This window comes from Ornithorhynchus anatinus, chromosome 17 (assembly GCF_004115215.2).
Source record: "Ornithorhynchus anatinus isolate Pmale09 chromosome 17, mOrnAna1.pri.v4, whole genome shotgun sequence".
In the NCBI taxonomy this organism is placed as follows: domain Eukaryota; kingdom Metazoa; phylum Chordata; class Mammalia; order Monotremata; family Ornithorhynchidae; genus Ornithorhynchus; species Ornithorhynchus anatinus.
The window spans coordinates 25,116,093-25,144,008 of record NC_041744.1 but is presented as its reverse complement, the minus strand read 5'-3'; the positions used below and the strand labels follow the sequence as shown (position 1 = coordinate 25,144,008).

General features: G+C 44.8%; 1 protein-coding gene across 7 annotated transcripts in view; it reads left to right on the top strand.

The window, feature by feature from the left end:
* The window catches only part of ROBO1 (roundabout guidance receptor 1), a 797,263-nt gene that overhangs the window by 446,776 nt on the left and 322,571 nt on the right, over positions 1–27,916 (top strand). The window contains exon 1 of one of the 7 annotated variants that reach the window (XM_029082115.2): positions 11,782–12,854. The exons of the other annotated variants lie outside the window; for them this stretch is intronic. Within the exon in view, the coding sequence (XP_028937948.1) occupies positions 12,800–12,854 (55 nt within the window). The 5' untranslated portion in view covers positions 11,782–12,799. Of the gene's footprint in view, positions 1–11,781; positions 12,855–27,916 lie in introns of those variants that run through there. 7 annotated transcript variants of the gene reach the window in all.

The window sequence follows — 27,916 nt, the reverse complement described above, 5'->3', positions numbered from 1 at the left end:
TGGGTATCAAAGTCCCCAAGGATCATGTAAGGATGGAGAAAGAAGGAATGTAAAAATGAGATCCAAGTGGTTCAAAAAGTTGGAGGTGGGGCTTGGAGGTCGGTAGATAATTGTTACTAGAATCTGGAGTGGGTGATAGAGGCAGATGATATGGGCTTTGAAGGAAGGGAGGTGGAATGGTATGAGAGTGGCAGTGGGGAGCGAGAAGAAAGCCGACTTCTCCCCTTTTCCCATATATAATACTTGTACATTAAGTATATAGGTATAGATACACACACATATACATGTATAGTACTTATTCTCTCTCTGTGCATATAGAGAGAGAGATTATGTCTTGAGGACATGACTTCAAAAACTGTCGTAAAATGCGGTTGTAAGGGCTTTTTATGTGACTGTGCACTTAAAATTTGTTTTTGGCTTGACAAGACAAAATCGAGAGCACGTTTTCTCACTGTGCTTTCTCTTTACCTCTGCCTCCCTTCCCTTTCTGTTTTTCCCTCACTCCTTCCCTCTGTTTTCTTGTTCTTTTTCTTGCCTGATTCTATCATTGAAAAAACATAACAGATACAAATTCTGGAAGCCTGCCATTTGTCTAATAGAATACCAAAAATGACCCTCTTTTACATGCTGTAGACTTTTATCCTCATGATTAATTTTATTATTTTTCCTATAATTCTTGAATTATCAAGACTTTATGCGTAGGATCCAAGCACAAAAGATTTTAATCTTGTGTAGGTTTCAAAGGAAAAGTTTGAGGGCATAAATGCTTAGTATCAAAATTTCTTTTAGAAGATTTGGGGCCTTCGATTTTTATTTTCTAATAATGTTGGTATTTGTTAAGCGCTTACTATGTGCAGAGCACTGTTCTAAGCGCTGGGGTAAACATAGGGGAATCAGGTTGTCCCATGTGGGGCTCACAATCTTAATCCCCATTTTACAGATGAGGGAACTGAGGCACAGAGAAGTTAAGTGACTTGCCCACAGTCACACAGCTGACAAGTGGCAGAGCTGGGATTTGAACTCATGAGCCCTGACTCCAAAGCCCGTGCTCTCTCCCCTGTGCCACGCTGCTTCTCAATTTTCTTCACCAATTTTCTAGAATTGGTGACATTAATTTCTCTGTCTTTAGCATTAAAGTTACTTTTTCAGTGACTAAGGAAGTTCTCCTGTTTGAGTGCACAATGTATATGAACCTATACTGATCTATGTTATAAATGAAGCAGGGACTTCAGGGAGAAGAGGAAAAGTCCAGGGAAGGTAGGCATCTTGTTGTTTGGAGGTGGTAGTGGTAGAAATGGTAGAGCAGGTGACACAAATTTTTGTGATTGGACCGATTAATGGAAGCTGTGGCTTCTCTGCTTCCTTTAGCATCTCTTCAACGGGTCCCAAAGAGATATTTGTGAACATGGAGTAGATGGACTTGCAAGTGGCTGCATTCAGGGTATTCTCAGGTTCTCACTGCTTGCAAGTAATAATAGTAATAATATTAATAGTAATTGTTGTATTTATTAAGTACTTAGTGCCAGAAACTGCTCTAAATTCTGGGTTATATACAAGATAATCAGGTTGGACATAGTCCATTTCCTACCTGGGGCTCACAGTTGTAATCCCCATTCTACAGATGAGGCAACTGAAGCAGAAAGAAGTGAAGTGACTTGGCCAGAGTCACACGACAGGTCATGGAGCTGGAATTAGGACCCAGGTCCTTCTCACTCCCAGGTCCGTGCTCTATCCACTTGGCCGTACTGCTTCTCTAGAGAATGAGAGGAGCTGCTCAAGGAAAGTGCTCTTGCCCAGCTCCTGAAATGATAATGCAAGAAGCAGCGTGGCTCAGTGGAAAGAGCACGGGCTTTGGAGTCAGGGCTCATGAGTTCGAATCCCAGCTCTGCCACTTGTCGGCTGTGTGACTGTGGGCAAGTCACTTAACTTCTCTGTGCCTCAGTTCCCTCATCTGTAAAATGGGGATTAAGATTGTGAGCCCCCACGTGGGACAACCTGATTCCCCTATGTCTACCCCAGCGCTTAGAACAGTGCTCGGCACATAGTAAGCGCTTAACAAATACCAACATTATTATTATTATTATATTGCTCCCTTCTTCAGGAGCTCTGCAGGGGAGAATTGTGTTTACCACTCATAGTAAGTTTTCTTATTTGGTACTGATATGGTGGCTTCTGGAAGTATTAGGGCAGTGGTAGATGGGATTGAAAGATAAAGCATAACAATATTCAGCAGAGACATTCTTGTTTTCAATGGACTATTGCATTTTACAGTGGAAAGTCATGAAAGGAAATTGAGAAGACGGGAGTATATCGAGCCATCAAGGATGTTTAAATATTAGGATAATGGTTTCACTGGAATTGGATGGGCTGTCCTAGAATTTGGTCCGGCGACTGAGTACACTCTTTTGAAAATATGTAATTATCCTACGTGACCAAGGCATTGGTTTTGCATTTCCTGTCAACTTCATAGCAGCCTACTGCTTCCCAGTAAACACTGCACAAACTGGTTCAGAGTTTGCCAAAGAGACAAGAACCTCAGTTTTTAGAATTCTAGGCCTTAATCAGACTAAAGTGTTTTAACTCTTTTAGCTTGAATGATGCTTTTCATGAAATATTTCTATCTGGGCTTTAAAAAAGGTGGTCAATATTTGGGTACAAATTAAAATTATGCTTGCAATGAAAAATGAATCAATTTCTGTTTCTTACCTACTAAACTGTAAGATCCTTGAGGATAGGGATTGTGTTTTTTTACTTTTTTTGGTTAATTTTTGGAGCACCTCACTAAAGAAGCAGCGTGGCGCAGTGGAAAGAGCACGGGCTTTGGAGTCAGGGCTCATGAGTTCGAATCCCAGCTCTGCCACTTGTCAGCTGTGTGACTGTGGGCAAGTCACTTAACTTCTCTGTGCCTCAGTTCCCTCATCTGTAAAATGGGGATTAAGACTGTGAGCCCCATGTGGGACAACCTGATTCCCCTGTGTTTACCCCAGCGCTTAGAACAGTGCTCTGCATATAGTAAGCGCTTAACAAATACCAACATTATTACCTCACCCAATGCTTTGCACCCTGTATGCTCTCTAATTACTGACTCATAAGCGTGAGAGGTGATGTGTACACCATGATTATTCAGGCCTGGGATTTGTTTTCTGAGACATATTATCCCTGAATTGTTAATGGGCCTAGGGTTTTTAGAAATTGCAAAATTCACCAACATTGTGGCTTTATCTCAAGTTGAACAGATATAACACCCCTAACCAAAATGAGCAAGGCAGCAGGTGGGATTTAATTTAATGCATATAAAGCATGCTACGTAAATCCCAACATATGCATCTTATCCCTGTAAACATTTCTCAAAAGAATTTCAGAAGTAGCAAGGAAGGCAAAAGAAAAACCTAAACGCTAAACATTTTTGTAAAACACATCTGCCGAATTAAGCATAATGTAAATTGCTTATAAAATATTCAGCTTGTGTCCAAATTGTAAGCATATAGAAGTTCTTCTCTCAGCTGTGCAGCTGTTATCTATGATCACAATTTAAGTGAATTACAATTCATGATTAAAACAGTATATACTAAGCCCTGCCTATATCTGAAAGGAAAAAAGCTAAACCGCCAAACCTTTTGTTAAAATATTGACACAGATCTAATAAATACCTCTTTTTCACTTCCTACAAAATATAGTCTCTTATGAATTCTCACTGAGGCCAAAGAAAAAGGAATTGCATGGTTTAATTGCGTTACATCTTTATAGAAAAGTAGGTTCCTTCTTCCCATTCCCCTCTTTTTGTCCTTTACTGTATTTCCCTATGGTAGCCACAGGTGTATTTGCCAGGTCCTCTTTCTTAAAAGTTACATACACACAAAATGATAAAAATAAACAAAAAGATCTTTATCTGAAGATCTGAAAATGTGCCCACATGAATCCCATTCATTCTCTGGTAGTTGGATCTCAATTAAGAAGGGTTCAACACCTCAAGACTAGATTAGACAGTAGAGAGTAGTTTGACCTTGCTGATTTGAAATAACAGAAGAGAAAATAAGGCATCTGCTCTCCCTGTCTGCACCTATCACACATATTGCTATTGAGGCCCCAGATGCAGCCCACTGGCAATGGATACAGCACTGGCTTTTATGGGCATGAGTCTTTGAGAAATTATGTTCTGTGCTAGGTGAAATGCCCAAGTGGTTGTCAAGATTAGCTACCAAATAGTAAGAACTGTGCAATTAGAGTACTGAACTGACCTGTCTATCAAAACATGCCTTTGAAGATCATGAGAGTGAGAGAATGGGAGAGAGGGCAAAAACTAGTTTTCTCATTGAATGGATAGCAAATTCTAGACATTCCTTGATATAAAGTGTGGTACATCAATTATTTTTAACTATATATAAGAGGTCTGTGTCTGTAACTCATTTGAACAGGATTAGAATTTCCTCAGGTAAATCTGCATTGCTGAGTTGAGAAACTACTCACTCATTCACAATGCCTAACACTCCTGTGATGATAATATTTAACTTTCTGTTTCAACTCAGTGGATGGGCAGAGTGGCTTATCCCATATACAGCCATATACCTAAAATTATTACACAGGTGGTAACAATTCTTGCTGAAAAAAAAAGTACTGCCATAGATACGCTATTTTTATATGCAAGGTATCCCATCAACAAGGTAAACATCTTGAAAGTAATTTAATTCCCATTTGGGTTTACTACAGTTTAGTCTTCAGTTCTTGCTATAGCATTTGTAACTGTCCTCAGTTTCCCCAGAGGTGCTTTTATTTGAAATGCTAGAGACAACAGTTCCCCTTTGTGCTTTGAGTTCTGTTTTGTTGTTTGGTTCTAGGCTGGGATATTTAAATCTCTCTACAAATTATGCATCAAAAATTATTTAAAGAAATGGATTGAAATGACTGAAAGGGCCAACTCATAACGAATGGTCTTTGTAAAGAGCACATTTTCTCCAAGATAATACTTCAGTGATCCATGAGGATGGCTCATTTTGGTATCTGCCAAGTTAATTTAGTCTAGCCCCATGTCTAGAGCAAAGAATGTGTTCAGCAGCTTTTTCAATCTCTGTTGCCCTGTCCACCACCAGAGCTGCTACTCTTCTGCATAATAGTTACAAGAAACATCATGGGCAGTTGGAAGCATTTGTCTTCAGCCCCAAGCCCCTCTCCTATTACTTTGTATGCAGCTTTCCATTGCACCCCCAGAACTAAAGTGGCTTTTCAGAATAAATTAATCAGTATCATTTACTGAGCACTAATGCCGAGCAGAGGTCAGTACTAATCACTTGGGAGAGTATAGTAGAAGTCGTAGCTCTGATCGTCATCAGTGGTATTTATTGAGCGCTTACTATATGCTGAGCACTGTACTAATTGCTTGGGAGATGCCTATCCACAAGAAGTTTACATTCTATTTGGGGAGACAGACACTAAAATAAATTTCACTTATGGGGAAGCATTAGGAGGTGCCGTGGCCTAGTCGGTAGAGCATGGGTCTGGGAGTCAGATGGCTTTACCACTTGTCTGTTCTTTGACCTCAGACAAGTCAGTTAACTTCTCTGTGCCTCAATTACCTCATCTGCAAAATGGGGATTAAGACAATGAGCCCCACTCAGGACAGGGTTTGGCTTCTATCCACCCCAGCACTTACTACAATGCCTGGCACATAGTAAGTGCTTAACAAATACCATTATTATTAGTATGTGAGCACCCAAATGCTTAATAATAATTATAGTATTTATTAAGTGCTTACTATGTGCCAGGCACTCTACTAAGCCCTGGGATGAATACAAGCAAATCGGGTTGGACATAATCCCTTGTCCTACATGCATGGGGCTTACAGTCTCCATCCCCGTTTTACAGGTGAGGTAACAGAAGCCCAGAGAAGCAAAGTGACTTGCCCAAGGTCACAAAGCAGACATTTGGCAGAGTCAGGATCAGAACCCATGACTTTTAAGTGATATCAGAGTCTTGAAGTGGCATTAGAAGGGATGGGGCCGGGGAAATGAGGTAATCAGGGGAGCTTTCCAGGAGGAGTGTGATTTCAGAAGGGCTTTGAATCTATGTGGGGGGGGAACAGTCACCTACCTCCTAATGAGGAGGGCGTTCCAGGGAGAAGGGAGGGTGTGAATGGCAAGAGACATGAGAATAAAGCACAATGAAGAGGTTGGCTTGAGAGAAAGGAAAGAAAGGGGTGTAGTGGGCAAGGAGTGAGTATAAGCAATGGGGAGGGAGAGCTGATTTAATGCCTTAAAACCAGTGGTCAGGATAATTGTCCAGCTCTGACCGGGAGTTACTTCTTGAGGACAGGGGTCATTGATTTCCTCCCCAAATGGCATACAAAGGTAGTGTGAGTCTATTCTGGTATATGCCAGAGTGAAATTGTTGATCTCTTTAGCCTGTCTTGTGTTCCAAGATGGTATGAAGGCTTACGCTCCTTGTCAGGAGGGATCATATCTACCAACTCTGTTTTATTTTACTTTCCCAAGCACTCAGTACAGTGCTCTGAACATGGTAAATGTTCAGTAGATAACAGTGATTGATTTATTGAAGGACTGTGGGATGACCCAGCCCACTCCCCCAGCATATTTCTTGGAACTTGTCAGAATGTTCCTGAATAGTCACCAGGACCCACTCTGGCCCAGGCTGGAGGGAACCAAGAAATATGGGTCCAGGGTCTTTCCCATTTCCCTCCAATAGATTGTAGCCTCTTTGAGGACAAAGATTGGTCTACGCTATCCTCCAGACTGGGAGCTCGATGTGGGCAGGAATGTGTCTGTTGTTATACTCTACTCTCCCAAGCACTTAGTACAGTGCTTTGCCCACAGTAAGCGCTCAATAAATACTATTGAATGAATATTGTTGTACTCTCTCAAGTGCTGAATACTACGCACAGAGCACAGTACTCACTAAATACCATTGATTGACTTAGGGAGTGTCATACTGATCCAGACTCTCACAGTTCCTCTCCAGAAGATCCAAATCCTAAAAGAGTGTCAGAATCAATTTTACTTCTGGATCCAAGCTCCATAGTCCATAATTTTCACCTAGGGAAATGGACCACACATGTGGTGGTGTGGAAATAGAAAATGACAGAAATAGAAATTGAAAAAAAAAAAAATGAGAGCGAAGAAGTGAACTGAAAGAATGCACATATGAATGTGTATTTTAGGGTTAAGAATAGGGGTAGAGATGGGGAGAGAAAAATCATATAGTCAGTAGGACATACCTTAGGTTTTTTGGGTTTTTTAAAAAAATGGTATTTTTTAATCGCTTACTATGTGTCAAACACTGTTCTAAGCAATGGGGTAGATGCAAATGTTAGGTTGGACCTAACTCCTGTCCTGCACGGAGCTCTCAGTCTTCGTGCTGAGTCATTCACATTCTCTTTCCCAGTCCCTCTCTCTGTCTGAACATGTCCACTTGGAAATGTCTGACTAGACTAGAGTTTCTCTCTGTACCCTTGCCACTGACATCTGTGTTGTCTTCCTCAGCATTCATTCATTCTAATGTATTTATTGAGCACTTACTATGTGCAAACCACTGTACTTAGCACTTGGGAGAGTACAATATAACAATCAACAGACACATTCCCTGCCCTTAACGAGCAGCAGCAGCACATGACACAGTTTTATCCCCTTCATATGCCCTTTGTTGACAGTGGACCTCATAGAAAGACTTATAGAGTTAGGACCTTCAGGGACTAGTACTTGTGGAACTCAATATCTAAACAAATTGAGAAGAACCTGTTGTGAATATTGCACCTGACAACGATGATCATCTAGTGGAGGGTTTGGGGAAAAAGTGGGGTTAACATGTTCTCTAGGACACTCTTACTGGAGAGGGGGGGCGGCGACCTCTTCCCTATTGCAAGGACACCCAAAGCCACAGCCGCAGGCTACATCTGTTTTTTCAATTAAGACCACACATTGGTGCAGTGAATATGAATATCCAAACAATGGTGTATAAAATGGATGAGGGTGCACAGAGATCTGCTGTTCTATGGCTACTGACTGCCCCTATAATTTAAATGCATGCTGTAGACCTAAGCGACAGTGGACTCAGCACAATCCATTACCACTAATATAAAAACCCCTCCTGACTTAGGGATACCTCAGACATACATCGTGTCACTGTCAGTGGCATCATGGAGTACCAATAACAATAGTACTCCAAGAGATATAAAGTTCTTTTGGCCCCAGGGATCCCTAAAAGAAGCAGATTTCTAGGATGCTGAGGTGGGTAGCAATGGGAGGGAGGGAGGGAGGGAAAGGGAAAAGAGAGAAAGAGAGAAACTTTGTATGTATGAGTGAATATAGGAGTAACCAAAGAGCCCAAGAGCGACCCTAGGGGAAAAGCATTCTGAAGTGAAATTGCCATTTGTTTGTCTTCCAAGGTCTGAGTTTATATACAATTGGATCTGCTCTTGAATTTTGTATGTAGCTTTCTGGTAGGGTAGAGGGAAGGGTCTGGATTCTAACCAATGTACTCTTAATGTTAAGATTAATGTGCTCTTTATGTTGAGTACTCTTTAATGTTCTCTTAATGTACTACTTTTTTTGGTCTCTTTGCTAGTGCCCTTGAGATTACCCTGGCTTGATTCATTACCACGTGCTACTACGCAAAACTCACCTGAAAAGTGTATTTTTATCTCAGGACAAGTGAAAGGTTATGTGTTTCGCTAGTATTTTCAATCCCCGAATCAACGCATTTTTAGCTTTAATAAATACCACCTTCTTGCCTTCGACTCCGGAATAATTTATTTGAGATGTTGCATCCTTATCTCAAGCTTGTTGGCCAACTTTTCAGTCTGCTTGTTCGGGATTAGGGACCTTCCGTTTATGACCTTTCAGCTATTTTGTTTATCCAGGATAGGAGCTGTGTTAAGGCAAGGGTCTTTCTGCGGATGCAGAGGGTGTTGATCAGAGGTTAAGGGTAGTGCTGGTAGAAACACAGAGGACCACAGATAAATATTCCAGGTCTTTGTCTATCAGTAGAAATGCGTTAGCTTAGACTCTCGAGTCTTTTTGGCTGGATCTGGCGCTTTTGTTTTTAAAAATAGCAAGCTACACTTTCCATTTGAAAGGCTGAAGAATTTCACAATAACAGCAGCCTATTACTCTTGTGTAGTCATGAGTATTTTCCATGTTTCCTTTTCTTCTTTAATTACTTTCCTCTTGTTAAAATTCCAGTTCTTTTGCCACTTAAAAAAAAAAAAAAAGAAACTTTGGAGCCAAGTCATTTGAACTAGAATGTCTTGTGAAACATATGGCAGTTAGGAAGAAAAAAAAAGTCTCCCCCTGCCCCGGGAGTTGACTTCAGATTGCTTTGTTGGGTGATTTGTCCAAAGTTTTCAACCACCTCTTCACTACACATAAACAGAGAAGGAAACTTTTGCTCAAAGAGCGATTGAGATTTTTACATCCGAGGTCAACTGGCTGCTCCTTTTTTTGTAGAACAAAATGGGGACCATTTGCAGAACAAAATGGGGATTTTTAAATTTTTTTTTTGCCGGAGTTGGAATTTTCCTCGGCAGCGTGGCTTCGTGGCCAGAGCCCGGGTTTGGGAGTCAAGAGGACGTGGGTTCTAATTTCCACTTCGCCACTTGTCTGCTGTGTGGCCTTGGACCAGCCGCTTCTCTGGGCCTCAGTGACCTCATCTGTAAAATAGGGATTAATAATAATAATGATAATGGTGGGTATTTGCTTAGTGTTTATTATGTGCCAAGAACTGTTCTAAGCGCCAGGATAGGTTTTGGGTAATGAGGTCGTCCCACGTGGGGCTCACAGTCTTAAGTCCCATTTTACAGATGAGGTCACTGAGGCCCCGAGAATAATAATGTTGGTATTTGTTAAGAGCTTACTATGTGCAGAGCACTGTTCTAAGCACTGGGGTAGATACAGGGTAATTGGGTTGTCCCACGTGAGGCTCACAGTTAATCCCCATTTTACAGATGAGGTAACTGAGGCACAGAGAAATGAAGTGACTTGCCCATAGTCACACAGCTGACAAGTGGCAGATCCGGGAATCGAACCCATGACCTCTGACTCCGAAGCCCTGGCTCTTTCCAATGAGCCACGCTGCTTCCCAAGTCACTTTGGGCAAGTGACTTCACTTCCCTGTGCCTCAGTTCCCTCATCTGTAAAATGGGGATTACAAAAACTGTGAGCCCCACGTGGGACAACCTGATCACCTGGTATCCCCCAGCGCTTAGGACAGTGCTTTACACATAGTAAGCGCTTAACAAATACAATTATTATTATCATCTGTAAAATGGGGATGAAGACGGTGAGCCCCACGTGGGACAACCTGATTCCCTAGTGTCTCCCCCAGCGCTTAGAACAGCGCTCTGTACATAGTAAGCGCTTAACAAACACCAACATTACTATCATCCGCAAAATGGGGATGAAGACAAATTCCCCTGTGTCTCCCCCAGCGCTTAGAACAGCGCTCTGCACATAGTAAGCACTTAACAAATACCAACATTATTATTATTAAGTGGCAGAGCCGGGATTCTAACTCCGAAGCCCAGGCTCTTTCCACTGAGCCACGCTGCATCTCCCCCAGCGCTTAGAACAGTGCTCTGCACCTAGTAAGCACTTAACAAATACCAACATTACTATCATCAGCAAAATGGGGATGAAGACTGTGAGCCCACGTGGGACAACCTGATGCCCCTGTGTCTCCCCCAGCGCTTAGAGCAGTGCTCTGCACCTAGTAAGCGCTTAGCGTGGCTCAGTAGAAAGAGCCCGGGCTTGGGAGTCAGAGGTCATGGGTTGGAGAAGGAGCGTGGTTCAGTGGAAAGAGCCTGGTCTTTGGAGTCAGAAGTCATGGGTTTGAATCCCGCCTCGGCCACTTGGCAGCGGTGTGACTGTGGGCAAGCCACTTCACTTCTCTGTGCCTCAGTTCCCTCTTATGTAAAATGGGGATTAAGACTGTGAGCCCCACGTGGGACAACCTGATTCCCCTGTGTCTACCCCAGCGCTTAGAACAGTGCTCAGCACATAGTGAGCGCTTAACAAATACCAACATGATTATTAATCCCGGCTCCGCCGCTTGTCAGCTGTGTGACTTTGGGCAAGTGACTTCACTTCTCTGGGCCTCAGTGACCTCCTCTGTAAAACGGGGATTAAAACTGGGAGCCCCCACCTGGGCCAACCTGATCACCTTGTATCCCCCCAGCGCCTAGAACAGGGCTCTGCACATAGTAAGCGCTTAACAAATGCCATCATTATTACCAAATCCCAACATTATCATCATTAGGGGATGGAGAGCCGAACCCTTGTCAAAGCGGGGACGAAGGAGTTAAGGTGGACCAGGGAGGGGCTTTTGGGGGGGGGGGGAGGTCTTTGGGCGGTTCCATTGGAGGAAGGTGCGGGGGTGTCCTGGGGGGGGGGGCAGGGCGGAGAGGGCGCCGGCCCGGTGCGTTTGAGTCCCGCACCTGGGCGGCCCCGCGCACCTGGGCGGCTCCTCCGGCCTCACCTGTCCGCGGGGGGAGGGGAAAGGCGGGGGGCTTGGCCCCTTTAAGAGCAGGCGGGGGCGGGGCCGCGGAGCCCCCCGGGGCAGATCCTGCGCCAAACGCTGCCCGCTCCCGGGAGGAGCTCGCTCTCTCCCCCTCCTTCCCTGCCTCCCTCCTTCCTTCCCTCCCTCCCCGGCCGAGCGCGGCAGCGGGGCCCCCGGACAAGTTTGCATTTTGTCTTCTCCTCCTCCCCCGCCGCCGCCGCCGCCGCCCCAGCGCAGCGCCAGGAGCCGCCGCCCCTCGGCCGGGCCCGGGCCATGGTGGAGGGCGGCCGGGACACACACCGCCCGGGGACACCCGGACGACACACTCCCCGCCCGCCCGCAGCCCAGCGGCCCCCCCCAGCGCCCCGCACGCTCCAGCAAAACCACTAAAGGAAAGGGGAGGCGCCGAGCGCTGCCCGCGCGGGACCCGCACCCCAGCGACTCTTCCCAGCGCTTATCACAGGGCTCTGCACGCTCCATCAATTCTACTAAAGGAAAGGGGAGGCGCCGAGCCCTGCCCACGCGGGACCCGCACTCCATCATCTCTTCCCAGCGCTTACTACAGTGCCCTGCACGCTCCATCAATACCCCTAAAGGAAAAGAGAGGCGCCGAGTCCTTCCCACGCGGGACCCGCACTCTTTCGTCTCTTCCCAGCGTTTACTGCAGTGCTTTGCACGGAGTGAGCGCTCCATCAATACCTTCAGGAAAGGGGAGACGCCGAGCCCTTCCCACGCGGGACCCGCACTCCATCATCTCTTCCCAGCGCCTACTACAGTGCCCTGCACGCTCCATCAATACCCCTAAAGGAAAAGAGAGGCGCCGAGCCCTTCCCACGCGGGACCGGCACCCCATCGTCTCTTCCCAGCGCTTACCACAGTGCTGTGCACGGAGTGGGCGCTCCATCAATAGCATTGAATGAAAGGGGAGGCGCGGAGCCCTTCCTGCCCCCGCGCTCGGGCCGGGCCGGGCCGGGCCGGGCGAGGCTCGGCCGGCGACCGCCGGTCCTTTTTGGTGGGCGCGTTTCTGGAGGGGTCCCCGCCTGGGCCGGCGACCCCCTTCTTCCCCAGAAACTCCTCCAAGCGCCGGGATCCCCCCCCTCCCTGCTCCAATCGTCCGTTCCGAGCGCTCAGTACAGTGCTCCGCGCTCAGTAAATACCACTGAATGAACGAAGGCCGGCCGCCACCCCTGCGCCCTTGTGGATTTACAGTCTCGCTGGGGGGGGACCCCCCCTTCTCGCTTGCCCTTTTTTTTCCCCTTTTTTTTGGCATGAGACGAGCGGCAAGGAACAGTCGGGGACAATGATCGCGGAGTTTGCCCACTTTTACCTCTTTGGATTACTATGTCTCTGTTCAGGTAACCCGTCCTCCCCCGTCCCCCTGCCTCTGCACCCCAGCTGCTATGAGAGCTCACCTCCTCCAGGAGGCCTTCCCAGACTGAGCCCCCCCCCTTTTCCTCTGCTCCCTCTCCTCTCCACTTTTCTTCCCCTCGCACTGTGCTTATTTGCCCTATTTATGTTGTTAATGAAGTGTATAGCTCCTTGATTCTATTTATCTTGATGTTGTTTTGTTCTGTTTGGCTCTGGGAGCCCGTTAGCGGGCAGGGATTGTCTCTATCTGTTGCTGAATTGGACACTCCAAGCGCTTAGTACAGTGTTGTGCACAGAGTAAGCGCTCAATAAATACTATTGAATGGATGGATGAATGAGGGCGACCCCCACTCCCCCCAGGACTGACCGAGGGCCGGCCTCTCCGTCCCGGGAAGAGGGGATTTTTTTTCCCTCCTCTCCCCACTCTTTCTCTCTCTTCTTGGCTCTCTTGGCACCCCGGGACCACCGAGAATAATAATAATGTTGGTATTTGTTAAGGGCTTACTATGTGCAGAGCACTGTTCTAAGCGCTGGGGGAGATACAGGGTCATCAAGTCCCACGTGAGGCTCACAGTTAATCCCCATTTTACAGATGAGGTAACTGAGGCACAGAGAAGGCAAGTGACTTGCCCCCGATGCCCGCGCTCGACTCTTTTAGTCATTCAATATTTATTGAGCACTTACTATTTGCGGAGCACTGTACTAAGCGCTTGGAATGGACAGTTCGACTCTTTAGACAAACGCAAGCCTGGTCAACCTGGATTTGGGGGATGGGAACGGGGATAAAATTGGGGGGGGGGGGGGTGGTCCGGATGATTCTCCAAACCGGTCCCGCGCTTGGCTAAAGGGCCTTATTAGGCGTTGTTTTATGTAAGTCAAAGCTGTAATTAAATTCGATTAGGAAGACACTGCAGGAAATGACTCCCTCCTACCAAAGGATCTGAGCCTGCCTTTCTCCCCGGCTGGGGTTGGGGAAGTGCGGCGGGCAAGTAGCATCTTGGGCAGGGATGGTCTCTCTCCGTGTGGCCGAATTGTACATTCCAAACGCCTAGTACAGTGCTCTGCACATAGTAAGCGCTCAACAAATACTATGGAATGAAAGTAGCTTGGGGTATCCCCTTAACCCCGGGGGGCTCCCGAACGGGCCGGTCCCTGGGACTTTTGGGATTGGCCTTGGCTTCCCAAGGGCCCACCAGGGAATCCTGGAGCTCTCCCCGGACAGAGCTGGCGAGGATCACCAGTAGTTTGCTCCTAAAACAACCCACTGCCGAGTTCCTGGGCCATGCCAGTTTCGACAAGCATAGAGATGCGTTTCCCAGCCCCTCGAACTGTGCCCGAGTTTTTTTTCCCTGTTCATTTTGGTTTTCATCAAAAGTTGAATGGTTCCCATTTTCCTTCCTCCCCAAGCTATTTTAAACCAAAATAAAAGTTCTCAGCAGTGGGGGGCGTTAACGGCCCGCGATTGTCCAAAGGCAAACCCTTTTAGTTCCGGAACAATTGTTATTTTGTTTTTGTTTTGGTACCATCAACTTTGCTGTAAACAGTGATTTGGAGAGTATGAGACCGGGGTGTGAAAACCGTTTAGCCGACCGCGAGAAGGCTCCAACAATTGTCGTCCAATCTTTTTCCACTGATCAGAGATCACACGAGGAAACCCATATGATCGAAAGAAGAATTCCACTTGTGCTTGATGTCCACTTGTGCTTGATGTCCTTTCTTTAAGAAAATATAGAACTTTTCAGGTATTTTCGAGGAGACCCCCTTTGTATCACTGGGGACAGGCGCATGGCTTAAATCGCAAATTTAACTCAGATCTTTCACTACCTTTCCCCGTCTTTCCCCACCTACGTTTCCTTCCATAGTAGAACCATCCCAGTAGTTTGAATGCCTGGTTGACTGAATGTATCTTTCTTACTCCTGACCATCCCCCACCCCCCTACCCAACCCCTTCTCCACAGATGCAAATGAAAAGCACCAGTAATAGATCTCTCAATTTTCTGCTTTTCCCTGGCATTCTCCAGTTTAATTTATAGCCTCAGATTGCTTTGAGATTATTTTTGATTCACCTTCTCTGTTAAAGTTTAGTCGTGTGTGTAAAGTGAAGTGTCATCGTGATAAATGATGGAAGAAGAGATTATTGGAGATAGGGGGATTAATGGTCATTAGTCACTGTTTGAGCTTGATTTGTATGTGTTGGGGCATTTTATCATGCCTGTAGATTAAAGACAGGGTCAGACTAATAGGGTATCACTGATAGCACCTTGTGTCCGCTTGCAAGTTCTGTCTTCTATAGAGGACCATTTAATGTCTATGAATTTCAGATCACAGCAGTCCACAGTTAGTAAAATAAGAGGGTTGGGTTTTTTTGTATTGGGCATATTTCTCATTTATAATAACGGGACATCTCTTTTGGTTTGGAGAAGTCTTATTTGTTCAGGCAGTTTGCGATTAAATTTTCAGTTAAACATGCACTTCATTTTTTTTTCTTTAGACAGCTGTTTTCCTATAGCGTGTGTGCTTATCTATTGTTCTTGTCAGCCCTTAGGCCAGAGGTGTCTTTATGAAGTGTTCCTTCACATTTAACGTGCAGCTTTTCGTCATCCATCAAAGGACTCTTAAGCAGCAAAATCAGCAAATCCTGGGTTTGGGAGTCCAAAACCATAAACTAGCCACTTGAATAGCATTTGCATTAGGGCATACCATTCTTTTCAATTTAAATACAATGTCAGAGGACCCAGAGGAGTGAGAAAAGTGAGGGAGCATAGAAGACACCTGGTCAATGAATGAATGAGGTTTTTGAAAGATTAAATTTCAGGCCAAGTCCAGAGTACGGATCTATCACTTGCTCATATAATGCATTTGAGAGAAATGAGTAGCTAAATGTATCTCAATATGCCAAGAAGGCATTTGAGTTTTTCTTATACCTTTTGCCCATTTAGCCACGATGGACCATTCTGTTCGAACAGTTTATAGACTCTGAACATTTTGTAGTTGGTAATATGAGATCGAACCTAAGTGCTAAGAGAAGCACTGGGTTTAGATGATTTTTTTTAAGCTTCTGTTTATTAGCATAGTGTTACAACATATGTGTTCTGTAAAGTGAATTAATTTTTTTTTGGTAAGTGTGGTTTCTGAAAAACTTTGATTACTTTTTGGATTCCTGTATTACTTTTCCGGATGGCTGCAGTGTAATATGGAAAAATAACAGAATGAAATCTGTGTGGTCTATGAGTAGCTTATTCTGTCTATTTTGCCTACCTCCTTAGTCAAGACACCTAACTAAGACTTATTTTCAAGAGGACGAGTTGATTTAGTAGGGTTGAATGGTGAATTCCAGCCTCAGGTATATTGCCTGAAATTTCCATGGGGGAGCAGGGGGGAGAGAATGGTATTATGGCTGACTTGCTTGTTCCCAAACGTGAAAGAGGGAAGAGGGATATTGGCTAATGCTAGTTGCTCTGCGTGAGCCATTTGGTGAAACCTCTGTCTATTCCATTAACTTAGGCTGAGATTTGTTTTCCATTATAGCAAGCTGGCGAGTGAATTTTGAAAGACCAATAATATTGGGTTGGCTTCCATGCTAGGCCTCGTAATTGAGTTTATATACCTTGCTATTGAGTTATGTGGTTGCTATTGAGAGAGGACAGATGTCCGTGGAAACCTACTTGATCATGAAAATTCTTGCATTCAGTTATGTTTAATTTGGGCTTAAAAAGGCCATTGGATGGGAGATAGGATTCTGTTCATTTACTTAGGTTTTATTTCTCCAAATTGGAGGTGAATTTAGACTCCCACTTGTGTAAATGCCTACAGCTGTCCCTCATTTCGTCTTGAAGTTTTCAGAAATAATAGTGTAAGGCAGATGGTAAAGAGGAATCAGTCTTGCAAAAGGAGGGGAGAGTGGGAGTGGTGAGGAAGTTAAAGCGATGCCTTCAAGACTCTTTCAGGACATGAAAACAGACTGCTGGTTAGGCCCAGGTTGGGAAAGTAGTATATGCTGCCAGTATTCTGTGTTTTTCTGGTTTTTTTTCCCCATTTTACATCCTTCTGCCTCTTCTACCATAATCTACTTAAAAACACTAAGCAATCTTCTTGGTTTTTGGCATTAGTCTCGCCTTCTGTTACTAATACTATTAGTAATACCTATTTCCTCACGAAAATCAACACGATCAGGTCTGAGCTCCCCAAAGTCACCCCTCCGCCTCTCCCCTCCCCCCCACCAACCCCCTCCCCTACTTTCCCATCCTTCCCTGCAGTATCCTCAGAGGAGATCTCCTCCCTCCTCGCAAGTGCCACCCCCTCCACCTGCGCCTCGGACCCCATTCCCTCTCACCTTCTTAAAACCATCGCCCCTGCCCTCCTACCTTCCTTAACTTCTATCTCTAAGGGCTCCTTCCCCTCTGCCTTCAAACATGCCCACGTCTCCCCCATCCTAAAAAAACCCGCTCTTGACCCCACTTGCCCCTCCAGTTATCGCCCTATCTCCCTACTACCCTTCCTTTCCAAAATCCTAGAACGAATCGTCTACAATCAATGCTTAGAATTCCTTAACTCCCATTCTCTCCTAGACCCCCTCCAATCTGGCTTCTGTCCCCTCCACTCTACCGAGACTGCTCTCTCTAAGGTCACCCATGACCTCCTTCTTGCCAAATCCAATGGCTCCTACTCCATTCTAATCCTTCTTGACCTCTCTGCTGCCTTTGACACTGTCGACCATCCCCTCCTCCTCCATACCTTATCTCACCTTGGCTTCACGGACTCTGTCCTCTCCCGGTTCTCCTCTTACCTCTCTGGCCGGTCATTCATTCATTCATTCAATAGTATTTATTGAGAGCTTACTATGTGCAGAGCACTGTACTAAGCGCTTGGGATGAACAAGTCGGCAACAGATAGAGACAGTCCCTGCCGTTTGACGGGCTTACAGTCTAATCGGGGGAGACGGACAGACAAGAACAATGGCAATAAACAGCGTCAAGGGGAAGAACATCTCGTAAAAACAATGGCAACTAAATAGAATCGAGGCGATGTACAATTCATTAATAAAATAAATAGGGTAACGAAAATATATACAGTTGAGCGGACGAGTACAGTGCTGTGGGGATGGGAAGGGAGAGGTGGAGGAGCAGAGGGAAAAGGGGAAAATGAGGCTTTAGCTGCGGAGAGGTAAAGGGGGGATGGCAGAGGGAGTAGAGAGGGAAGAGGAGCTCAGTCTGGGAACGCCTCTTGGAGGAGGTGATTTTTAAGTAGGGTTTTGAAGAGGGAAAGAGAATCAGTTTGGCGGAGGTGAGGAGGGAGGGCGTTCCGGGACCGCGGGAGGACGTGACCCAGGGGTCGACGGCGGGATAGGCGAGACCGAGGGACGGCGAGAAGGTGGGCGGCAGAGGAGCGGAGCGTGCGGGGTGGGCTGTAGAAAGAGAGAAGGGAGGAGAGGTAGGAAGGGGCAAGGTGATGGAGAGCCTTGAAGCCTAGAGTGAGGAGTTTTTGTTTGGAGCGGAGGTCGATAGGCAACCACTGGAGTTGTTTAAGAAGGGGAGTGACATGCCCAGATCGTTTCTGCAGGAAGATGAGCCGGGCAGCGGAGTGAAGAATAGACCGGAGCGGGGCGAGAGAGGAGGAAGGGAGGTCAGAGAGAAGGCTGACACAGTAGTCTAGCCGGGATATAACGAGAGCCCGTAATAGTAAGGTAGCCGTCTGGGTGGAGAGGAAAGGGTGGATCTTGGCGATATTGTAGAGGTGAAACCGGCAGGTCTTGGTAACGGATAGGATGTGTGGGGTGAACAAGAGGGACGAGTCAAGGATGACACCGAGATTGCGGGCCTGAGAGACGGGAAGGATGGTCGTGCCATCCACGGTGATAGAGAAGTCTGGGACAGGACCGGGTTTGGGAGGGAAGATGAGGAGCTCAGTCTTGCTCATGTTGAGTTTTAGGTGGCGGGCCAACATCCAGGTGGAGACGTCCCGGAGGCAGGAGGTCTTTCTCGGTCTCCTTCGCTGGAGCCTCCTCCCCCTCCCATCCTTTAACTGTTGGAGTTCCTCAAGGGTCAGTTCTTGGCCCTCTTCTGTTCTCCATTTACACTCACTCCCTCGGTGAACTCATTCGCTCTCACGGCTTTGACTACCATCTCTACGCAGATGACACGCAGATCTACATCTCCGCCCCGTCCTTTCCCCCTCCCTTCGGGCTCGCATCTCCTCCTGCCTCCGGGACGTCTCCACCTGGATGTCTGCCCGCCACCTAAAACTCAACTTGAGCAAGACTGAGCTCTTCATCTTCCCTCCCAAACCCGGTCCTCTCCCAGACTTCTCTATCACCGTGGATGGCACGACCATCCTTCCCGTCCCTCAGGTCCGCAATCTCGGTGTCATCCTTGACTCGTCCCTCTCGTTCACCCCACACATCCTATCCGTTACCAAGACCTGCCGGTTTCACCTCTACAATATCGCCAAGATCCGCCCTTTCCTCTCCACCCAAACGGCTACCTTACTGTTACGGGCTCTCGTTATATCCCGGCTAGACTACTGTGTCAGCCTTCTCTCTGACCTCCCTTCCTCCTCTCTCGCCCCGCTCCAGTCTATTCTTCACTCTGCTGCCTGGCTCATCTTCCTGCAGAAACGATCTGGGCATGTCACTCCCCTTCTTAAACAACTCCTATCCTGCCTATCGACCTCCGCTCCAAACAAAAACTCCTCACTCTAGGCTTCAAGGCTCTCCATCACCTTGCCCCTTCCTACCTCTCCTCCCTTCTCTCTTTCTACCGCCCACCCCGCACGCTCCGCTTCTCTGCCGCCCACCTCCTCACCGTCCCTCGGTCTCGCCTATCCCGCCGTCGACCCCCGGGTCACGTCCTCCCGCGGTCCTGGAACGCCCTCCCTCCTCACCTCCGCCAAACTGATTCTCTTTCCCTCTTCAAAACCCTACTTAAAAATCACCTCCTCCAAGAGGCGTTTCCAGACTGAGCTCCTCTTCCCCCTCTACTCCCTCTGCCATCCCCCTTTTACCTCTCCACAGCTTAACCCTCTTTTTCCCCTTTTCCCTCTGCTCCTCCACCTCTCCCTTCCCATCCCCACAGCACTGTACTCGTCCGCTCAACTGTATATATTTTCGTTACCCTATTTATTTTGTTAATGAAGTGTACATCGCCTTGATTCTATTTAGTTGCCATTGTTTTTACGAGATGTTCTTCCCCTTGACTCTATTCATTGCCATTGTTCTTGTCTGTCCGTCTCCCCCAATTAGACTGTAAGCCCGTCAAACGGCAGGGACTGTCTCTATCTGTTGCCGACTTGTTCATCCCAAGCGCTTAGTACAGTGCTCTGCACATAGTAAGCGCTCAATAAATACTATTGAATGAATGAATAATACTATTATACCAAATTGTTGTGCAGTGTTGCTCTAATACAATAATAATTATGGTACTTGTTAAGTGCTTACTATGTGCCAAGCACAGTTCTAAGCACTGGGGTAGATACAAGTTAGGTTGGACACAGCCCCTGTCACACAGAGGATTCACACTCTACTCCCATTTTACAGATGAGGTAATTGAGGCCCAGAGAAGTGAAGTGACTTGCCCAAGGTCACACAGCCGACATGTGGCTTAGCTGGGATTAGAACCTTCTGACTCCCAGGCCCGTGCTCTATCCACTAAGCCACCCTGCTCTCACAGCACTGCAATATCATTCTACTCTGTTCCCCACCCGACCTTCACCACCAAAGTACTTACATACCCACTGGCAAGGTTTGGGAAGAAACAGTTTGGCACAGTGTGGATGTCACCCCATCACACTGGCCCCTTTTCATTTTCTGCTCAGAGAACACCTGTCTGTGCTCATGAATGACACAGTGTTCATCATACCCAGATTTTCCTCATATAAAGTGATTCTTGCTTTTCAAGGTTTGATGGTGAAAAGGGTGAGGTTTCAATTTGGGTCAAAAGAATCCTGCATGTTGAGAGGAGGCTGTTATTAAAATTGGCTTGTTCCAGTGGCGAGCTCAAGGCAATGGCAAGCTCAAGGTGGAGTTCTTACTTCACATGATCAAATCAATCATATTTATTGAACGCTTAATGTACTAAATGCTTGAGAGACTATAACAGAGTTGATAGATATGTTCCCTCCCATGCAGTTCAAGTACAAATTTGAAAGCTGAAACAGATAAGGCTTACAGATAGTCAGTGAATAGAAACAGAAGGTGGAAGAGATTTGGGAAAGAAACCTTTTTCCAAATGACCGTTTGAATCCCCACTTCACACATCACCTACATTCTGTGAAAGAGTTCTGAAGTAATTCCTCTGATATCCTCCTTTCAAGTCAAATTTTCTGGCCTTGCTTCTTTTCTATTTAAATAAATGTAAACTGAGCCTATTAGCATGCGGGAAAGCCTGTAGACAGAGGGTTTGTTAAAATGTAAACTCAATTCACCTGTCCTAAGGACTAGATTAAGGAAAAAAAATAAACTAGATCTTTTTCTGCTGGAAGGAAAAGCCACATTTGGAGTAAAGCAGACCTGCAGCTAGAAGGAAGCAGCATCCAAAGAGATCAGTCATCCATTCAACTCCCCAGCAGTCGAAGGGATGGGAGACAATTGGAGGGTTAGAACCAGACAAGAGTAGGGAAATATCCATGCAGGGTTGCTGTATAATTGGGCTATATTTCTTGTAGCATTTATGGCCTTGACAACTTCCTCTGTAGCCACACACTAGATGGTATTCAAGTCTAATCTTTAAGGTGATTTTAAGTACAGGAAAAATATTCACAATCTGTAAGGTGACAAATTTCAAGAGAGATTTGATCCAGTATTCTAAGCAGGAGAACACATTTAAATTAGTTTTTATGGTGTAAAGCTATATGGAGAGCCTACCTAGGTGCCTTTGTGATTTGAGTCTTGGCTGGTGTAGGGAAAAAAAGATATGCACCTATTACCTTTTAATATTCCCCAAACTTTCAGTGAGGAAAGTACTTGTGCCTTGTTAAAAAAAAGGTTGAAAAACATCCTTATACTCTGCCATTTCCCTTATCTGTAATCTATTTTAATGCCTCTCTCCCCCTTTAGACCTGAAACTCCTTGAGGACAGGGATCATGTCTGCGAACTCTATGGTATTGCATTCTGCCAAGTGCTCAGTACAGTGCTCTGCACACAGTAAACACTCAATAAATATCATTGATTTATAGTAACCAAGATCAGTCTTCTGAAGATAAACCAACTACAGTGGTGGTCCAAATAGCTTGTTGTCTGTATGTGGTTGATATGCAGTGTTTTGGTGTTGAGGAACTTGTTCTATTAAAGAAATGATAAAATAGAGTAGGAGTCTCATGTGGGACAGGGACTTTGTCCAATCCAATTACCCTACCCCAGTGCTTAGAGCAGTGGTGGATACATAGTGTGACAGTGGAATGAGCACGGGCTTGGGAGTCAGAGGTCATGGATTCTAATCTTGGCTCTTCCACTTAACAGCTGAATGACTTTGGGCAAGTCACTTAATTTTTCTGTGCCTCAATTACCTCACCTGGAAAATGGAGATTGACTGTGAGCCCCTTGTGGGACAACCTGATTACTTTGTATCTACCCCAGTGTTTAGAACAGTGCTTGGCACATAGTAAGCGCTTAACAAATGCCATAATTATTATTATGATGTGGTCAATAAATGCGTCATCATAATACTAAAAACCCCCTTTGTTCATAGAGATTGGTTAAAAGAGATCATCCAAATAGCTCCAGGTGATACTGATGAAAGATCCTTTTTAAGGAAGAACGACAACACGGTGAAATTTCAGTTTCCATCCAAGATGATACAGAGTTGTTTCTTTATAGTCTACTTCCTAAGGTTCTGTTCACAATGTATCCTTATGTTTGACATACAGGACTTCCCCAGGAAATGTATACATTTGGTGACCTTACCTAAAATGTTTATGTTTGCAAAGGATACTATCACTTTTTTCTGTTTATGCTTTTACGAGTGAAAAGTTAACCTTTCCTTTCCGTAATCACTTGAGAAATGCCTTTGCCTTGAGGATTGAGGGAAACAATTGGTCACTGTGTCCAAGCAATCCCTCTTCAATGTGGCTACCATTGTGGTCCATGTTGATGTGCCAACTGGTGGTCAGTCCCAGCAAATGAAGCTTCTGCATGACTGCTGTTCACATATGATTAACTTCATGGTTAGTGATCTTGATGGGACTGAGCTTGAAATACCTGGTTGACCAGCTGGTTGGAAGCTACTTATGCATAGCCAATAAAATTGCCATCCTGCAGAGATCAAAAGATCCACCTCTTTTCATTTTTGAGTTTGGATTAGTGTGGTTTCCTCCTCTCTCTTCCTCCCTTTTTTTCTCGCCCTGTGTTCTTTTTTGGAGAAAGAGAAGATTGTCTGATGTGGCCTAGAAGATAAGCTTTCATCTCCCATTTTTATAAAGGGGTATTTCCAGTGCCTCAGGGTTTCAGGTTGCTCCCTAGTTTGGGTAGAGTATCAGCTTTGTTTCCTTTCAATCACAGCTAACCTCTGCAGTTATCCTGGGGACATGCAGAGGTTTCCAAAATATATGCAGTGATAGATCTATGCACTACAAAATATTTAGAAAAATAAGACTGTGTCTTCTCAGACTCCCTTCAAGGAGAAGTTCCTTTAGAGAATCAATCAGTCTTATTTTTTTTAATGATATTTGTTTAGCACTTTGTGCCAGGCACTGAACTATGCGCTGGGGTAGATACAGTCCATGTCCCGTCATGGGGCTCACAATATTAGTCCCCATTTTTCAGATTTATTTTTATACTGTACTCTCTCAAGTGCTTAGTACAGTGCTCTGCACACAGTAAACGCTCAAATACTATTGACTGACAAAGATAAGGAGTTTCTGTTTGCAGAGGTGAATCTTCTCTTTTCTCCCCCTCCTCGTAAACATGCATGGAACTTTTTTTAGAAAAATGATCCTAACAGCAGAGCCCAGTATGGACTGGAGTGGGGAGAGGCAACGGCAGGGAGATCAGCAAAGAGACTGATGCAGCAGTCAAGATGGAATAGAATAAGTGCTTGGGTCATGATATCAGCAGTTTGGATGGAGAGGAAAACAGATTTTAGGAAGATGTTGTTAAGGTTGAACCAACAGGATTTGATTGGTGACGGATTGAATTTGTGGGTTGCAAGAGATGAGTTGAGGATACTGCCCCAGTTACAGACTTGTAAGATGGGATGGTGGTGCTCTCTATGGTGATAGAAAAATCAAGGGGAGGAGAGGGTTTAGGTGGGAAGATGAAGAGTTCGGTTATGGACATGTTAAGTTTCAGTTGTCGGAGAGACCTCTGAGTAGAGATGTCCTGAAGACAGGAGGAAATAGGGTGAAGAAAAGGAAAGAGATCAGGACTGATGTGTAAATTTGAGAACCATCTACGGTCACAGCCATCCTTGGATCCCTGCCTTGGAAGTCAATTTTTATTTATTTATTTACTCAGGCTAGTGCAATTGTGCGGAAGGTGAAAGAAGCTTCAGAGGGGTGCCGTGTACCTTAATTTGGTGCCAAATAGTCTATAGTTTTAAAGCTATGATCTAATCTGACACTTAAATGAGGCATTAAAAATACCATCAATAGGCACAAACAAATGTCAAGCTATTGTTCTAAGCGGCAGCATAGTTGTGTTGAGTGAAAATGTATTCTAACTGCCAAATGATGAATTAGTGTACACCATTTAGTCTATGCTAGTTTTTTTATTGTAATTTTTTTCATCGGTGTATTGAATACAGAGTTCATATTTGAACTGGTGCAAGATTTTCTAGCAGTACTTAACTTTTTAAAGAAAAAAATGTAATACTTTGAGTATCCACTCAGGAAAACTGCTTTCCAAGTCCCGTATAGTGCTTTTTTCCCCAAAGTGACAAGTCCAGAGGCTAGCCGGCCACTTAGTTTTATGAAGCTGATCTTGAGAGCAAGAGAGGTCTGGAAGAACTGTGGACAGAAAGGAAAAAGAGGCTTCCCTGGCAGAGAGACGTTGGTAGGTAAGTAGCCCTCATCCTACAGTGTACCTCTCCTGATCAACTGAGAGATGAACTCAGGAGCTAGGGTAGTTTGAGGAAAGACTGAGATGAGTTAAGAAGAGAAAGAAATAGAGATTAATAGATGACCTAAACTACAGTCTGCAGGAAGAAAAGAAAGGTGTCTGTAGTCAACAGCCCTTCCCCATGTGAGGCAGAGACGCCAATCTGGCAGACTGACTCTGTATACAGGAGGGTATGCTGCCTTCTGGATACCAGATGTAGTGTGTTCCAGAGCAATTGGGCACATTCATCAGAGGCAGTGACTCTTGCCTTGATGTTCTTGAACTTCAGGAAGTAAATGAATCTGCCTGGTCTCCCCTGGAGCTAAGTAGCTAAAAGGGCTTGGTAGTGAGAATGAGGGGAATGGGGTTAGTGTGGTTTTTTTTCCCCTCAAAGGTGAAGGGGATATCTTCGAATATCTTATTTCAAAGTTGAATGCCTGCCTCGGTGACTGGGTCGAAGAGAGTGCTTCATTCATGTTCCTTGATCCTGGCATATTTTTTTAGGAAATTGGACTTCCTTATTCTAGTCCCAGTTCCCTTGATTTCTTAGGAACCATGTGATATGGGGAGAATAGGGAAACCCTGAAATACAAGTCATGGCTCCTCCTCACCCTGATGTGATAGGGCTTTGGTAAAATTATAAATCCTTACAAAAAAAGAGGTATTCTTATCACTAAATCCTAGATGATGTAGAAAGGCCCGTATCGAGCTCAGTTTATTGGGGCTGGATGGCAAGAGACAATGAGTAACCTTGGTAATCATAGGCTAGTCAGCTTAAAGTTGCTTTCAGTTGTGTAGGCATCATTCCTAGTACAAACCAAACAATTATCATTTTGTAACCAGCCCCCTAGTAGGGAATAAGGGGTATCATAAGGCTGAATCACTGGGTCCAGCTTTATTGAATGTTATAACTGATAGCACAAATAATTAGTAATTTTTCATGAACTTTGCAGGCAGCACTGGTTAACAATGGGAAGTTCAATAAAATCCAAAATAAGTATGATTAACTGGAAAAATGGCCTTATTAAAAAAAGATAAAATTTGATAAACAAGGGCACAGTTGTGCTATTAAAGCAAAAAAAATATGGGGAAAGACTGGCTCGTCATAAGTTCAGGAAGAGAGTTCCGGGGACATTGTTATTCTCAATAGAGCATTAATTATCAATGTCACCATTCATCTACCCTTGTCCCAAGACCGGCTTTTTTACTAACGGGAGAATGACCTGAAGGAGGCAGGAAGTAATCCTTCTGCTTTATCATACATTGATCCAATCTAGGCTGGTTGTAGCAACTACATTTTTAATCATACTGTCTTTTCAAAAGCAGTGGAAAATGAGATCTGCAGTAGGTAAAATGGAGAGAAGCTTGATGGGTAATTTAGTGACTGTTCATTCAATCGTATTTATTGAGCACTTACTATGTGCAGAGCACTATACTAAGCACTTGGAATGTACAATTCGGCAACAGATAGGGACAATCCCTGCCCAACAACAGTCTCGCAGTCTAAACGGCGGAGACAGACAACAAAACAGAACAGCCGGGGATATTTTTGCGAGTAGATTGCTGAGCAGTTTTCTCTGTCCATGGAGGGGAAAACAAGAGAAAAGAGAAAGGGAAGCTTGCTTAATCTCCCTTTTTAAGCCTTAAGCTCACTGTGGGCAAGGAATATGTCTGTCCCGTTGTTGCATTGTACTTTCCCAAGAGCTTAGTATCATGCCCTGCACATAGTAAATGCTTATTACATGCAATTGTTAGAGTGGTTGAAGCACATACAATTTTGCATGGATTAAAAAAAAAAAATAACGACTTTAAGGGTGCTAAATTGTGGGAGCACAATGCTGAGGGAGATGATGGGAATGTTATTCCTGGAGATTTTTAAGGAGGGGAACACTTCCTCTCTTCCCAGTTGATGTCAGGGCTGATCTGCAGGCCCAGAGGACTGGAGAAATTTTAAAGGATCATTTACCTTAAAACAGACTGTCCATAGGATAGCGTGAGGAATGGCCATTGTTTGTGTTTCAGGGGTTTCCCTAATGTCCCCACATTACACAGTTCATAAGAAATCAGCTGAATAAGGACCAAATTGACTCCCAGATGTAATGGTTCATGAATTCGGTCTGTGCTTGAGCGAGGAGGGAGAGGTGATTAAAGAATGGAACTGTTGCAGTGGAAATAGTATTGTGCCTTTGAACCCTCTCCCCTTGGGCTTCCTTGGTTACTTAGACCAGACTTGTTTCTGCCTTTAATATTCTGTGAATCTAGTAGGGGTCCTGTTGGAGTAGAATGACACTGGCCCTTGGTGCTTCTTTTGAAACATCTGCTAGGAGATCCTCCTTGGAGTCTGTAGTAGTCATTTAGTTTGTGTTCATTTTTCATAACCCAAATTAACTGTGTTTTCAGGATGATCAGTCTTCGCTACCTGTGCCCACTAAAAAATGATTACAATCCCACATTTTTCCAAAGAAGTTCACATCTTCTATGTGACATGTAAGGTCATAACATTTGTTGGTATTTTCTGGTGCATTTTAAAATATTAGGGCCCACTGAAAAGGCATTCAGGCCACATTTATGGTCTTTATGGCTTCTATTGTATATAAATGCCCTGTGTACCATTATGGAAAAAAATCAATAAATGTGGAAAAAACACCATTTGATCTATTTGCAAATCTTTGCCCTACCAGGCACTAGTGATGTCTTCAAACAACCGTTGCAGAAAAGGAAATGAGAGGTTCGGTTTCTGGCTTCAGGAGAAAAAGGGCTAAATTCTCATTTCTTATAAAGCCATTGAAAGTACTAGGCACAAAGGGGAGATAAAAAGGAGATAGTTAGGAAACTTGTTTCATTAATATTTTATTGCCGTTTACATTTTATGCTGTGTTATGTTGACAATTTCAAGTGAATTTTTGAAATGGATTTGATAAAATCCATTTAACTTAAATTTTCATCTTTCATGTTTCTATACTATTCCATTTTAAAAGCCAAGTATTTGATTTGGCTGGCTCCTGCATCCATGTCTTACAAAG